Below are 16,623 nucleotides of genomic sequence, written 5' to 3'. Positions count from 1 at the left end.
GCAATGCTTGATTAATGAATGTGCTGGCTAGTACTTTTTAAAGCATGTGTGAAACCAGGGCAGTACCATGACTTGCAGCTTGCTGGCAATCCCTGTGCATTTTGTCGTAAGAAAAGTGCCAAGTACAGTCACTTTGCTATGGCTCAGTTTCCCTCATACTTCATACCACACTCCATAACATAAATAATACAGAAAAAAAGAAAACAAAGAACCCATTTTCCATCACTGACATTTCACAGAATACTTTTCATTGGAATATATCAGAGATTTAGATTTCCAATAAGACCTCTTAAGTGAGGTCAGAGTGTATTCTGGTTGGTGCTTCCTAAAATACCTATTATCTACATTTATGTCACTCAGATGGTAATGTTTGTATGTGATTTTGTTGTGTATTCTGTGGTGGTGAAAGGTTTTGAAGGTGGCCTACAAGAAACGTGAATCTTTATTTGACTAGCGGTTCTGAATATTCTCTGCTCCAATAAGACTTGTTTTTTCCTGCCATGACAGGCCCCAAGCATACAAACATGAGCTTTCCCTCTTAAGCATATAACCATGAGCTTGTTTGATGCCATTTGGGATATATTACACGAGATGTCTTATCTCCCCAAGACAAGAACTTCAGGACCTCAGGCAAACATGAGGGCTTTCACACACCTTTCCACTGGTGGTTGTTATATCCAGTAACATGTGCACTGTGAAGCGCCTGACCTTGGGAGTGGAGTGGCTAGGGCACTACACTGGATACGGGAAATAGGAAAAGGAGTTTATAAAACATTGTACTGAACACTGTCTCTAGCTGCTAATGACTCCTAGATGCTTCTAGTTCCTAGTAGGGCAACATGAAGGCCCACAGAGTTAGAGCTAGAAAACCAAGTCTCCCACAAAGAATGTGACAGCATGGGATTATACAGTTGCCTTTCTCGGGACTCTCTGATCTACCAGTAACTACTAAGTGGGCAAATAGAGCAAGACAGTATTCCAGCCCCATTTTGTGAAAGAGACAGAGGTATTTTGAATACAGAGTCTGGATTATTATGTGAGTAGGGAACACGTTACAGTGGCAACCAGTAAAATAGTAGTTTTGATTTTAAGTTTGCTTAATGTACCTACAAAGAAGTATTTGATTTGGATCCTTTGCAAAAACAAAGGCAAATAAACAGATTGCCCTGTTACTGCATTTGGCATCTCCGTGTCAATCTGAGTGATGGAGTGCATTGTCACTTGAACAGGGAAAAAATCCAAACAATGTCAAATCTTAAATCAAGGTTAAATGTGTCTTATGTAAGCGATGGCCAACATACTGAGAGAGACTACTGGTTCTAAGTCGATTCTATGAGTGGGATTTAGAATGACAGAATGTTTTATTTCATTGAAAAATGAATTGTGTTGATTCATAAAATGCTCTGGAATGCAAATATATAAAACCCACTAAGTGGAGTGTGATTTCCAAAGCTTTAATAATAATACTTAATTAGCATTCTTCATCTGTAGCTCTCAAAACTTTTTAACAAGCTGGGTTAACATCATTGTTCCCATTTTCCAGATTAGGAATTTGAAGCATAAAGAGGTGAAGTGACTTGAGCAAGATCACACAGAAAGTCAATAGCACAGATGAGAACAGAACCCAGGCCTTCTGATACCCAATGATGCTGATTATAGTATGAGGAGGATCTAATATACTGAAGAGGATATCAAGTCTGTGGGAATGAGCGAGGTTTTCCAACCTTTAGTGATGCTCACTTTTTCTGAAATGATCCTAAAATAAAACAATGCACTGCTCTTTTGCCAGCTCCATCTTCCATTTTTTTTGACAATCAGCAGAGATTGTGCCAAATTATCCATGCACGTTGTGAACACCTGCTGTTTGCTCTGATCCACGATATCTGAGTGAGAAGTTGCCATCAGCATCAGGCAATGACACATTACATCAGGGTTGCACACTTCTGCTAGAAAGATTTCTAAAGGCAAGGACAAAACAAAACATGACAAAAATGTTCAGTCAATTTTTCTGTGACTATCGTGTTTTGGAACCAATATCATTAATGTCAGATAGACTTGGTTCCCTTTAGGAAATATTTCCCTGGTGTGTAAGAGGTGTTCTGTCACATTCCTAGATAGTCTGCTCTGATATGCTCCTTTCCAAAATGTTTTTTCTCTCTCCACGTCCTGGCTGATATTCTGGCACTTGATCCTGTAGGATCAGTTTTTTCCAGATTGTCGTCCCTTTCCCTGATTCAAATTTAGGATTACTCCTCTTCCTTCAATTCTGGATCATTCTGGAACACACCCCAATAGCCAAAACAGCAATTTTCTATATTTCCATTGCTGGCAATGTAAATGGAGTAAAGACTTGTACCATTTCATGGACACTACTGCAGAAGCCAAAGATGCTATGCTCCTTGCTGTGCTCTTAAAGCAAAGAATGGCTATTCAGGGCCACTCTGAGGACATTGAAAAATATTGGTTCTCCTTAACTTGCTACATCATTCAGCTATTACTTTTCACATAAACTGATTGTGCTTATAGTGCTTTACCTGAATTGCAAAGTAATTCAAATGTTATTAAGCCTCCACAAAGTTAAGGTCACCAAACAGTTTCCTGTATAGTCCTTGGCTTTCACACATTTATAGTTAGTATTCTGAAATATTCATCTTTCGGACTGGAATTTCCTACGCGTGGTTTCTACCTCAGAAATTGTTAAAAGTTTGAGCAAAAAGCTTCAGCAGTTTTTTAAGTTCTGTGAGAATGAAAATAACACTCTCCCCTTTTGGGCTGCTGTCAATGAACAGAGTAGGAAATGCTATCAACTCTGAATGTTCACACTGAGACAGCTGAGCTGCACAAGCTTGAAGATTTCTAAGTATACATATTAAGCATACACCTTGAACTGTAAACCCCATGTTATACCAGTTCAGTGTATCTAACATGGTGGTTTGTGCCACTGATGTAATTTAAACATTAATGCCAATTGCCTTACTGTAGACAGGGTCTTAGTACGTAATTTTCAATGTGTGCTAATTGGCACCCGCCAGCTTTAAATTGCAGGTATGGGGGGGGGGGGGAAGGTGACAGTAAAATTTGAGTCTTTTCACTCACCAGGTGAGCATCAGGTGAACATACTCAGGGCTTGGCTACAATGTGCCACAGTACAGACTACGAGTGCTGCACTCGAACTCCCCATGTGGATGTTGCTGGTGTAAACTAAAAGGTACCTGCTAATACACATTGACATAGTCCTCTTTCAAACAGGACTATGTTAATGCAATCTAGGTACCTTTTTGTTTGTGCCAGGAGCATCCACACAGGGCAGTTAAAGCAGAACATTTTGGTGCTCTCTGGACTTTAGACCTCTGTAGTTCGCAGTCCAACACAATGCAGACATAGCCTTAGTCACATCTCCTTACTTTAGTGACAGAACTAAGAGTTTTTACTAACTTATACTCCTGTTGGTACTGCAGAGCCAACACAGCTTATGGGAGATGAGCTGGATTCTTTTCAAAGAATTTTAAAAAATCCCAGATGCAGATCCCAGAAACAGACAGAAAACAACTTTACTTTTAGATTCCAGGTGAATTTGGTTACTGGCTTGCAGTTAGAGACAACATCAGTTGTAAATAAATCAGTTGAAAATAAAGTATCACAAATGAATTGTTCCACAAGTGGAATAAGGCTCTCTTCCTTCAGAATGCTTCTGTTAAGCTGTGGTCCCAACAAGGCTCACACACTAATGTGGAAACATAGTCCCATCAAAGGTGGACCAGCATCAGGCCCTCCCTTCCTTCAGAGAAGAGCTGTTAGGCAGTGGCTGTTTGAGGAGTTCCTTCATTCAGCCCTCTCTCTTCCCCCAGAAGAAGCAGTTCTGTTCTCCTCTCTGATCTGCCACCTCTCTCTGATCTGCCACCAACTGTGCTGTATTTTGTTTTCCTTTTTTAAGCTCCTACCACCACGTCTAATATCTTTTACATGTGTGGCAGAGTGGAGCTGACTGAGCTCCACTTTTTAGTAGAAATCATCAACAGACAAATTTTATCAGGTAGCTCTAGTGACTATTTCTGAGATTGTGTTTCTTCGTTTGTTTGCATTAACAGAAAAACAATTCGGATTTTTCTGACTGTAGTAGAATTAGATATTAACAAAGAATTTATTTTGTATAAATAATCCACAGCCCAGTTAGCATTATGATAAACTGTGTTAAAGTTGTCTATGCAATGTAGATAAACAAACAGGAATTGTCATTTACACACTAAAATTTTACTGATGAAAAATAGCTACCTGTTACTCCGTTGATGCTGTAATTTGTCCCACACTCTTGGAAGAAAGGACATATTACTGATCATTCCAAATATATTTGCATTTAAGGGTTAGGTGATGCAGTAGCACTAGCTTTTCACCTTTGGACTTTATGTTCCAATCCCAGAGGGTTCAACTGTGAGCTGCCTATCTCCACTGCACAGATTATCCACTGGTTTCTGTGTTTGGGAAGAGCAGCTGCCTCTGGGCCTCTAGTCCCTGTCCCATGCAGAAGGAAAAAGAATGGGCAGGCAGGGACAAAGAGTGTTCACTTCACCCTCTCCAACGCATTTACTGGTGCAACTAAGCTGGTGCAGAGGGGAAAGAAAGTTGTTCCAGACAAGGGGGTCATGCCTCACAATTCAGTTCTTGCTCTGGACAGTGCAACTATGCTTTGCCCTCGCTCTGGGCAGATTGTAAGTTTACAATCTAGCCCATATTGTGTCACAAAGTAAAAGTGCGTATGATGGTCTCATGCAGTCCCCATTCATTCACAGCACAAAATCACAACATCATTGCTGCTTTCTTCTTGAGGGATCCAGGACTCATAGGAAGGTTTGAAGATCAGGATTGAGCTGCAATGGCAAAGATGGTAAAGGCAGAATCTGGTTTAAACTAGTGCTAACATCAGTCACTTTTCATAAGCACCAATTTCACTCAGAAATTGAAATGAAGGGAAAAAAACCTTCTTGCACACACTTTATAACATCATAAAGAGTGTGTTAGAGCAACAATAATTATAATAGAATCTAACTTGTAACAAGTACTAAAGTGTACAGCTCTTTGTCCATGTTCATATCAAACTGTTCTGACTACTCAGGAGGCAGGTATTAACATGAAATCTTTCTATGCCCTCTTGTACACTGTAAGTCAGTTACCAATTCATGATCTAAATTCACCCAGCAGCAGGCTCCTTTAAAATAGTAAGACTGCATCTTGATCCTGTCTAAGATTAAGGAGGAAGGATGACTGGTACAAGAAGTTTGAGACACAATGAAATGCAGTGCCCATTAGGGTAATATTTCATTGATAATGGTAACTTTTCGACTCACTGATCAAGCTTTAAATGTGGAAAATAACAGGACAGTTGCCATTATTTTGCTACACACTAGTATTGATTCTTTGTCCTCTGAGTGCTTATATGCTTATGGCTACACACACAGACATCAGTAACCCACCTGGCCTCATGGCTGAACAGCTCTGTCATTTTCTTTGGCTAACAAAATTGTTTTGTTCACTGATGATATTTAACAACTTAGCACTTAGCATTGTCAATGCTAAACCCAAACTTTCCCATAATAACTTCTCATCAGAATTGCTCTAAGCTGAAAGTCCAAACCACTGCTTTAAAAAAGCTGAGGGTTTTAGTCCTGAAATGAAATTCTCGTGCTGACCCTTCACTATGTGATATACTAATTGGCAGGGTTGTGTATTCTGGTCTCTCCCCACCTCTTTAACTCAGCTTAAGACTTCAGTTCTGGCATATTAAATCCAAAAGTTATTGAATAACAGCTTCCCACTTTTTACTGGGAAAACCCCCAAACCTCCTCTGGATCTGTAACAAGCATGCTGATCAAGAAGAGATGAGCACATTCTCTCTTCCTACTGGCAAGATTCCCAAGAAGTAGTTTCTCAACTTCTGCACTGGAGTTCTTGCCAAAGCAAAACCATAATCTTGTGGTAAAATCCATCCTTTTTCCCAGCCTTTCAGCTAACTAAACCCCATATCAGCTTAACTTATTGTTTAGCGATTTGAACTGGTACAACCATTGCTACATAGCAACATGATGTACTATTTATTTGTGTTTGGTACTGTTCCTCCTTCTTCTACCCTCTCACAAACTTCCACCCTGCTATCCTGCCAAAGTGAAGAATAGGATTCTGGCTGTGTTATCCTTCCTTTGATGATAGCTCTGCACATATAGGCCTTGTCTACGCTAAAATATTTTGGCTAAGAGTTGTCGCTGTTGTTACCACCAGTTCTGCTCTGGCAGAAATGGTGGAAGAACTACTGTAAACAAGGTGCTGACAAACGGTGGAATTTTAAGTACCAAGTCACATTAATCTGCTCTGAATGGAGTTAGATGGCATAGTGCTTAAAGTAGCAGTGGCTCCCTGGAATCCTGTTTACAATAGCACTCCCAGTGTTGTTGCCACCAATGGATCTGAACCGGTGGTAGTGATGGTGTGAACTGTCAGCAACATGAGCCCAATCCTGTTTTTACTGAAGTCAATCAGAAGCTTTGCTATTGATTTCAATAGGCACATAACTGGGCCCCAAGTACTTTCATCTATCAGAGTGTGAAAAAGTTCTCATGTGGACTAAACCCAAACTAATCCTATATAAAAAGGAATTTAACAAAATCAAAAGGTGAGATGATGGTTCTAGACTAAAACCAATGACAACAAACACTAGTACTGTAAATGCCTTCCCCATTTGCAAACTTAAAATTTCACAGGTGGAGTCACAACATAGTTCTTTAATTATTAATTTCATACTTAAGCAGCATTGCTCTGAGCAACATTTCATTTTTCAGCTCTCTATCTCTCTTGTCATACAGGGCTTTGGGGATTTGATGACCAAAACTGGACACACTTTATCTTGTATTTACGTCATTTGAAATTAAGTCATAGATATGAGAATATTAATGGAAGATTATTAATCAAACATTATTTTTTGTGTAGTTGTTTTCTTAAATATTGTATTACAGAGACTTACACATCAGTCATGTATGCTATCTTGACTTTTTCACACTATAGGCCATAGTCCTGATTTTCTGTGCCTTTCAATGCTGGCCCTTTGTTTATTTTAAAAAATAACCAAAAATAAATTCAGGAATTGCATACAGACTTGTCTATTTCATATATGTGTGCTATTGTGACGTGTGGTTAATTTCATGTGTGGGCTTCATTACTGACATCTACTTTAAACTGTAAAATTTTTGGTGCAAGAAGAGTTCAATTCTGATCTTACTTACACTTGTTGGACACTAATGTAAGCAGTGTAACTGAGGCCTGGTCTACATGTAAAACTTAGGTTGACCTAGCTATATTACTCAGGGGTGTGAGAAATCCACATGACCTAGCACCATGCTAATGTCGACCTAACCCCCAGCGTAGACACAACTAGGTTGACAGAAGAATGCTTCTGTGGATCTAGTTACCATTGCTCAGGGAAGTGGAGTTCCTACAACAATGGAAAAATTTCCTCCATTGATGAAGTCTGCATCACTGCAATAAGGCTACAGCAGAATGGCTGTAGCATCGGTACACTAGACATGGCCCGAGATCACACTCATTTTTCAGCTCCCCTTCCAGTTGGCATCCCCTTCTCTTGGCACACTATAAATAATGAATAGTCATGTGGCAAATCCTGAGGATGCCTTAGCTGCTTCATTCCTGGATAGGGGAATTCTGCACCACCTAATTCTAAAGGAAGGTCAGGTAAGCACAGAAGCGAGCACAGAGAAGCTCCCCAACACCTCCGTTGCTCCCCCTACCCTTCACTAATCACGGATTGACTCTGATCACCCTTCACCCCCAGACATATGCACTAACATCCCCAAAAGGACTCTTCAAAGCAGTCTGTGGAGGGATGACAGAGGAGCCCACAACTGCCGAGGAGGGATTTACTGTTAGCCTTGAAAGAGTTATTTGCTGGTGGTGGAGCTTGTTAGAGAGATCAAGGAGTTTTGCTCTGTCTCTTCATTTGCCTGCCCACTATAGACTTGGGGCAGTACTTTAATTTGGTGCATTATACTGATCCCTACTTTGGTTCTAGGCCCCTCTCTTGAATATCTTTCTGTCAATTTTTACAGCAAGCTGCAACAGGGGATAACATGCTCAGTGTCAGCATTCTAGAAGATCTGCTCTGTAGAAAGCTATGTGTAAACTTCTCCATTCTGTACAATACTATGCTACGCTACATTGTGTGTATGAAATCATGGTAACTGCTCATAAAATCGCAGCTTTTAAAAATATGGGTCCTGTTAATAATTTATGCAGGGTGTAAACCAAGGCCGAATGAAGTTCCTGCAAGTGTATCTGAAATAACTGGAAACAAACTGTAATAGAGTTAGAACAACTCACAGGAAAATCAAACTGTATAGAATTAATTAATTGTCTGGGGCCAGATTCTCAGCTAGTGGAAATGGGCCCAGCTTCATTCATTTCAAAGGAATTGAAGGGATATCTTGACCATAAGGGAAGTTTCATCCTAATCCCAATCACTTAATATTCTTCTATGGAGCTAATAACTAAATTTAGTAATATATATAAAGAGAGACACACACCAACACAAAGACAGCCAGATCGGCAGTTGGTATAAAATGTAATAGTTCCACTGACTGAAGTTAATAAAGCTACACCAATTTATGCCAGCTAAGATTCTGGCCCTTTTTGTTCTTACAGTGAAAGACAACACTATGCGCATACAAGTAGTTTAGAAATACCAGAGCACAAAAATAGTACTTCCTATTATATATTTATTAATCTCCTGAATTCCCACTGAGTGGAGGTCATGCTATAGAATTGGTACAAATCAGGTATTTAGCAAACTAACAGGTGGGATATATTTGCAATTAATTGTGGGCACCACACTGTGGATTGAGTAAATGTCCCTGTAAATGTCCCATTATTTTATCTTTATTTTATTTTTTAAATTTTTGTTAGTCCAATCCTTAAGTCAAAATACCCATAGAAGGAGAAAAGATAGAAAACTTCAGTACAGGGCTAATTGTGTGTGGTACGTATGCAGTTTTACATCCATTTTGTGTACTAAAATAATATCAATTTTCAAATTAAATGTGTAATTAAGTATGTGTGTTATTTTGTCACTTGGAAGAGGATTTTAAGCTGTGAGTAAACTACTTTTAAACATTTTTGGAAAGTCCACAAACCCTAGTGTTCACCTGTTTAGATTGTAAACTTCTCCATGGCTACGGCTACACTGAAGGCGGCAAAGTCGCCGCCGTCAGATTGATTTCTCTGGATTGACTGAGCGGTCAGTGAAGACCCGCTCAGTCGATCCAGAAATTGACGTACTAAGACCACCTTCACAAGTGGTGTAGTGCTGCGTCGACGGGAACACGGTTTCCTTCGGCGCAGTGCAGTGAAGACGCCGCGCAGAGGGGAAGTACAGCAGTTGACGGGAGTTACGCAAGTTTTTTTTCGTAGCTTGCGTAACTCCCATCAACTGCCGCTGAATCTCGGAGGTAAGTGTAGACAGGGTCCATGAGTCTAAAACACCATCACAAAGTCTGTGTCTTCATTGTTTGTACAATGTTTTGCATAATGTGACCTCAACCCTGATTGGAGCTTTTGGGTGCTACAGTAATATAATTTAAAAACTAAAATCAAGAAATTCATAGTTATGATTACCAATCAACTGTAGCTCAGCCCTCTCTACGTTAGTAGTATTTAATGGGACAGATTCTCTGATGTGGCCAAAATGTACTTGGCGCAGCAAGGGACCATCAGGGAACTGGTTTTGTCTCCCTGATTCTTTCTCACCTCTGCCTTAGTCCTTTTCCACACTCCCCTCAAGTCTGCTCTAATCTAGGTCAGTTACCTGTGGTCCACAAGGGACCATCCAGTAACTGGGTATAGCCAGAGTGTTTGTGCTAGCTAGAATTTGTGTGCAACAAAGTCAACTACACTACTCTGTGCTCACAGGAGACTCACATTGGCTGGGGCAGTCGCTGAGAAGATGCAAATGGTTACCATTGCATTTGTGCTACTACCTATGCAGTAGGGAGCAGTTGGTATTTGTTCGGTGGATCTGAGTATTCATGGACACACCAGCCTTGCCCCTGACCCTCTCCATGTTTATCACTAAAACAACCTGAACAGTAAGGTTGATGAAGCCCTTACAGAAGTCAGTTTAACCATACACTGTGTGAGAACATCCTGTGTAGACTCTTCACATCCTGTTCTTTCCTCAATGCGCAGCAAAACTACCCAATTTATGCTTCCTAGGTGGCCTTCCACACCACAAGGAAAGCAGGATTCACCACTCAGTGCCACTGTGTGATACATCTCTCTCTGGGAAACGACACAGGTCACATATGAAGCATTTTGCTTTTATTTGTTGATAACTTTTATACTTCAACTTTTTTTCAAGGTTAGTAAAGCACAAATTTCTTAATGACGAGGATCAACCCTCCATGTTTATATAATCCAAGTGCTAAAAAAGGTAGCTGAAAAATTTCTTAATTGGTGAAAAACACTGGGGGGAGTGGTTGTCCTTGAATAAAATAAAAAAAGTTTAGTGAATTCACTTCTTGGTTGGAGAGACACACAAGAAATTCCAACTCTAAGGTTGTTTGAGGGAAAAGTTATAAACCACTGAAAGTAGGTGCTTGTAATAAAAATGCTTTCTCAGCTACAATCACAAGATAAAATATTATGCAATGCTATAATAGAATGGCCAGTATTACCCAATGCCCTCAGTTACCCAATATCAAAAATTTACTAAGACTAAATATGTTGTATAGGGTGAGGTGCCACATTTCAAACCCCTCCCCCCCCCAAAAAAAAAAAAAAAGAAGCCCTTTAATATAAAATAAGGAATAAGGATGAATAAAAATGCTCATGGGAAAGAGTGTGCAAATCTTAAATCCCTTACTGCACAATAACAAGCCAAAAAATTCCACAACTCACGGGGATATCATCCTATTTTGCACATTTTCATTCACAAAAGCAGCTGACACTTACAAAAGAAAACAGCAGCCTGTTATGGTTATTCTTGGGAGTTTAAGCTAGTGAGGCATGACATAAAGATTAGTACATTAACAAAATTCTTACAGTACATCTCCCCCAAGAACAACACTGGACGTTATGTTCTGAGGATAGCACATCAGTTAATAACACAGTATTTGTCTTTCTTTCATCTTAATATGTACCTTGGTGAACAGATACTATATCAGCTCTTGTAATGCTAGCTGCCATCCAAGCAAATGTCTCCCAGTATGACATTTCAAATTAAAAATGCAACAGCTTTTGCCTCAGATGCTTGCCTAGCTGGATTTTCTTACCTTTGGTTCCATTGAAATGAAGCTGTGGGTACCTCTACTTGAGAGAACTGACCTTTTAATTGTTTTACTATGGTAGAAGTGGTAGTAATCCTTCAGTGCTCCAATCTGTGGGGAGGAGGAAACAGGGGAGGGAGAGAGAGAGAGATTTAATTTATAAAAAGCAGTTTTCTGTTTTTCATTTTTTTAAAGGACTATAAATTATGCAATTTCCTGCTGTGCTGAAACGTTACTTGAACCCCAGTGATCCTCTTTCAAAAGGAGGACATATGATATGAAATGGATGGAGTGTCCTTGAGGCAGCAACTGCAAAACCAACTATTATAATTGAGCTGCTTAGCCTGTCTGTATCTACCTTTTTAATGTTTAATTTATATGCAGCATTTTAAGTAATTCTATATCAGTCTATATCCAAACTGTCTTCACATGGCAAGTATAAAAACCATCAAATAGCTATACGGTTATTAAAAACATTCCATCTAGTTTGCTCAAGGAAATGTACTATAAAATTCACAATAGGATATTTGTGTCATTAACTTACCAAAAAAAGTCCTAAGCATCAGACCATTCATAAGGAATATAAATATCTGATTTTGGGGGGGAGGGAAGATATGTTCTGAACTCACAATCAGTTACTAGAAGTACTCATTCAAGTTATGAGAAGTCAAAAATGGGCAACTTCTCAAAAATAGAATTCAAATTACTTTGAATCCATCACTTCAGTACAGTCTGGCAATGTTAGTTTTATCCAGCACCAACCTTTATAACAACGAGTTTCCCCTTTAAAATCACTAACACCTGTATAATGGATAGTCAAACTTTTAAAACAGAGTTACACCCTCGTGCATATCCCCAACATCTTTGCCCCTAGAGAAAATGCCTCCCCTTAGCATTTAAAAATTTGGCTTTCAAAAATACACCAAGGAGTTGTAAATCTTATAAAAACATTATAAGATTCTTTACAATTTTTATAAAGATTGCTAAAAATAAAGGAAAAAAGGTGATCTGAACTCTCTGTTAATTCAAGCAGAAATTCACATTGACCTTAAAAAGAAAATCTGCCTTATATTTGAAAACAAGTCTGAACGAAATCACAAAAGATGGTGGAATAAAAGTCATCTAATCCATGGATTCTGTGCTCTGAATTAATAGCCCCTAATAAAGACTAGTATATAGGAAATAACTCCAAGAGTTCAACCTTAAAGGAAGGTTCTAGGATAATGGGCAGAAAACACTATGGGGCTCCAAGGATCTGTTTTTAGGATTCATGAAGGCTGAAGTCCCTGACTCTGTGCTACTCACAAGACAATGCGGAAGACTTCATCATCTCCTAGCCCCTGTCCTGGTGCTCAGCAATGCCCTGAGACAAGGCTAGGATGCTTATGACAAGCCAGTGGTGACAGATCTAGTCCTCATCCCAGCACTGGCAGTATTCAAACTTTACCAGTTTGTGCAAAGTCTCAGCCCATTCATGAAGATTTATGAGGTTCTGCTGTACATTTGTTTGATGCAGTAGCCTGGGGATTTCTTGTTTGTTTGTTGCTTTAATTACATTTTTTGCATATTCACTAAACCACAACATTAAACACATCTTTAATCTTCTATGGGCCTCCCTCTCATTAGCGTGGATTAAAGAGGCACTACTGGAACTCTTTGTTTATATATATACACTCACATATGTATAAAATGCAATCACAAAGCAGGTAAGTCTGTGTTTCACCATTGCACAGAACTGCACACACTGTTCTATCATATTTATTTCTGGGCGAGGGAGGGAAGAAAACCTATACTGTTTTATGCCACATACATCTTCAGATTACCCAGTGCTCTATATGTCTGCATTGCACTTTTCTGTTTAGGATAGGCTGTGGCTGACCATTGTGTGGGTGTACAACAGAGCAGAGGGCAAAGGGCTGGTCACAACTGCACTCCTTGTATTCCCCTGAGTTAGCAGTACTAGCCACTCTGAACGAGGCAAGGTGGAGATGAGGACATCTTCCCCAACACAGACACAGCTGAGTTGGCTGGTCATAGACGGAAGCACGGGCTGGATTCACTGGAAATGGGGAAGCAGCAGGGCTGTTGCCAGTGTGTGCTGGGGTGCTCTCTAGGCATTATATATACTGCCTCTGCATCTTTCCCAGGATGGGCTTGTGCTAATGAGGCACAACTAAGCCCTTAGAAGTAAGTGCTGTGAGGCTGGAACCATGTCTTCCAAGCACCATCACTTTCAAATAATTATAATAGCTACAGTTGTCAGAAATCCATAAATTGGGTTAATAAACACTAGTGAGAGCAAAGAAACCCAAATCTTGGAAATGGAATTTGATTCACATGCAGTGAGAGCCAGTGCCTTCTCATAGTAAAGCAGTACCCCTCTGGAACTAAAGCAGTATTGGTATTTAAAAATGTATTGCCCTCCTTTACCTTAATGAGAATTTAGTTAGACCCTCAAAATCCTTGGACCATTTGTAGAATAGTGGAATCATGGAAACATAGTGCAATAAATCTTATTGTTATGAAAGTCCTTGTTAAATTGTTTTATACCTTTAAACACCGGGTCTCACAGAAACCAATACAAACAGAGAGAGACAGCCAGACAGACAGCAGACAACAGACTTAACCACCTTAGAGACTGATGGCAATTTAGCTGCTTTATCCTTAGACAATCTCTATAATCTGCTGATTAACCTGGGAGCCCTGATCTTTTTAAAAGGAGGGGGAAAAGCATTCCTGCGAAATTGCTTGGTCAAGAGCAGGATAAATGGGGAAAAACTGAATTGCTCTCCCTGGAAATAAAAGCTACCACGGAAAATACTAGAATAATTGTCTAAGTGCTACACCTAATTGAGGATGGGAGAAAATTCCAGAAAGGCCAGTCCTGAAACATTGCAACTAAACCTTAGAGAACCCCATATACATGCACACACACACATCCCTGCTATGGTTAGGGTGTCTTGCCTGCTTTATTACAGATGAGAATCTGAGTGAACTCTGAAGAAGTTAACCAAGCTACTGTCATTACTATGAAACAACAGCAAAATCTCTGCTTTAGTTCTTGAAAAATATTTCCCCATAGACAGCTTTCACTTTTTAAGTAGCTTCAGTATAACCCAGGATACAATGACTGAGTTCCTCTACCTAACTTAAAGCATGTGAAGAATGATAAAGGCCATATTGAGTGGATTATGTACATTCACCAGACTGATCTATAAGACTAGGTTCAGAAACAACTGATATTTCCACTGATCATACATAGCAGCACCTCAGCAGAGGAGTTACTTTCCCATTTGATAATAGGAAACTTTCCCTAGTGGGAAGGGGACTTATCCATCAGCTTCTGTGGAATTTAAAGTTTTATTTAGACTAGAAGAAGTTTCTACCCCTTTTGGTTGCAAACATAATCTCCTGACTGTGAGCTGAATGGGATCTGTGATGGGCTGCTGACTTTCTGAATCTGTAGAAAGTTATCACTAGAGCCAGAGTTTCCCTGGCCCTGGCCAGGTGTTGCAGGGGAATTGGGAGGGGAAGGAGGATTCTCTACCTTACAAAGCATCAGTGACAGAGCCAACCGGCAGTCCCTACAATCAAGGGAGTGCAGTGACTGCTACCACTGTGCAGCTTTGGGCACACAAATCACTAGAGGATGGAGAAGTTGCAGAGGATGGAAGTTCCCTTTCATAAAGGATTTGGGAATTTTGAAATTTGCCTTTGTTCCAAATCAGAGTGAAAATTGAAAATTTCAAAATTCTTTGAGGGAACATTCTGGAAAAAATGGTTTCAGTTTGTAAACAACACATTGTTTTGATTTCAACTTTTTAAAAGATTTGGTATACATTTTTAATTATTAATTATATATTAATTATATTACATTATACATAAGGGTGCATGGAAGAGGTGGGCCATACCCTCAGCTCCCTCCCTCACCAGTCCCTCCACAGGCTGATCTCACCAAGAGAAAGCAGGTTTCACAATGCTAAACAACAGTGCAGCCATTGTCCTTTCCCTGTGCACCAGGGAACTTAGGATGGCATCACATATCATGCAGGTCCTGATTCTGTTCTTAGCTCTCTTAGGGGGAGTGAAGCTCTGCAATGCCACTTACTCGGTGGTATGTACAATTTGTACAATCCAGCTGTATAGCAATGGAGAGGTATGAACTGGCCAAGGCATAAATCCTGGCTCCAGCACATATTCGTTATTCCATATTCCATTCTTTCCTACAAACCACTCAATAGTGAATCACACCGTAGCCGCTTCTCCAGAGTCAAAAGTAGGCTCTGCACTTACTTTTTGCCTTCTATCACCTTGGTGGGATATAGCTGATAGATCTGCATGGCAGTGGATCTACCAGCCCAGGGCAGAAATAGAAGCACTGGAAATCTGACTGTAAAGTGAATATATGGATTCATTATCCCAAGCCCCCACCTACTTCTTCAAACAAAGCCCACTTACTCTGCTTTTGTGCTGGGGAAGGGGAATCTCACCCACTATGTGTTATTTAGTAAACACCATACAAGGTATTAGGACCATGTCATTTTCCCATAGAGGCTTCAGCACGCTAAATTTAAAGGGAGTCACTTGATTTCAGTTTTGTACAATTTCAGGCACCAAAAAGCTGGCCAATTAGTAAAGAACTTAAATAGAAGAGACAGGGAAGAAGATCACAGCTGCAGGAAACTATTCCAGCTGCAATTCTAACTACAATGAGCAGGCCTCTTTCCAAACATGTACACTCCCTACCACTACCATTAGTTTTATAACTCATCTTCCTGCTCCTGAGGAACAAATGAGTTTTTTGGATTATTTCAGTCAGCCATGATTAAAACAAAAACAACAAAATCACCCTGCTACTGACGGCTCTGGACTTGTTCGGTTCTGAAGCAGCACGTTGAAACCACTGTGGCAGGCAGGCAGTCAGTTTAAAAAAGTCAGAGGCTGCTATTTTGTATTTATACTTATACTGCACTACAAACTTTGGTCAACAAGTTACATCAGCATAAAGTGGCTGCAATTAGCATATCGCTTGTGCGAGTGCATGCTTGGCTCCTTGCACTGGTGTTGTGCATACTCACCAGGAGTACTTGAGTCATGGCACAGTGCAGTGCACCATCAGCAGATATCGCAGTGTGCAACCTGCCACCATCCAGCACACTTTCTTTTGGGAAGTTTTGGCAATGCATCATCGGACTGAAACGAGTCGTGCAAGGGTGACTGGAAGCAAGGGGTCAACTTCCCAGCTTGAAACAGTTTCCATCCCATAATGTCATCTATATCCCATAATTTTTGCACCTTTTTATAA

At 40.0% G+C, this 16,623-nt stretch overlaps 1 protein-coding gene across 5 annotated transcripts in view; it reads right to left on the bottom strand.

The window, feature by feature from the left end:
* The window catches only part of PCSK5 (proprotein convertase subtilisin/kexin type 5), a 287,773-nt gene that overhangs the window by 245,902 nt on the left and 25,248 nt on the right, over positions 1–16,623 (bottom strand). For all 5 annotated transcript variants that reach the window (XM_067569064.1, XM_067569066.1, XM_067569067.1 and 2 more), the window contains exon 2: positions 11,325–11,429. In XM_067569064.1, coding sequence (XP_067425165.1) covers positions 11,325–11,429 — 105 coding nt within the window. The remainder of the gene's footprint in view (positions 1–11,324; positions 11,430–16,623) is intronic.

The sequence above is a fragment of the Emydura macquarii genome, unplaced genomic scaffold (assembly GCF_026122565.2).
Source record: "Emydura macquarii macquarii isolate MOO-44397 ecotype Brisbane River unplaced genomic scaffold, CSIRO-AGI_Emac_v2 contig_2897, whole genome shotgun sequence".
NCBI classification, from domain to species: Eukaryota; Metazoa; Chordata; order Testudines; family Chelidae; genus Emydura; species Emydura macquarii.
Note: the sequence above shows the minus strand (reverse complement) of the source record. Positions and strands in the feature narration are given on the sequence as shown.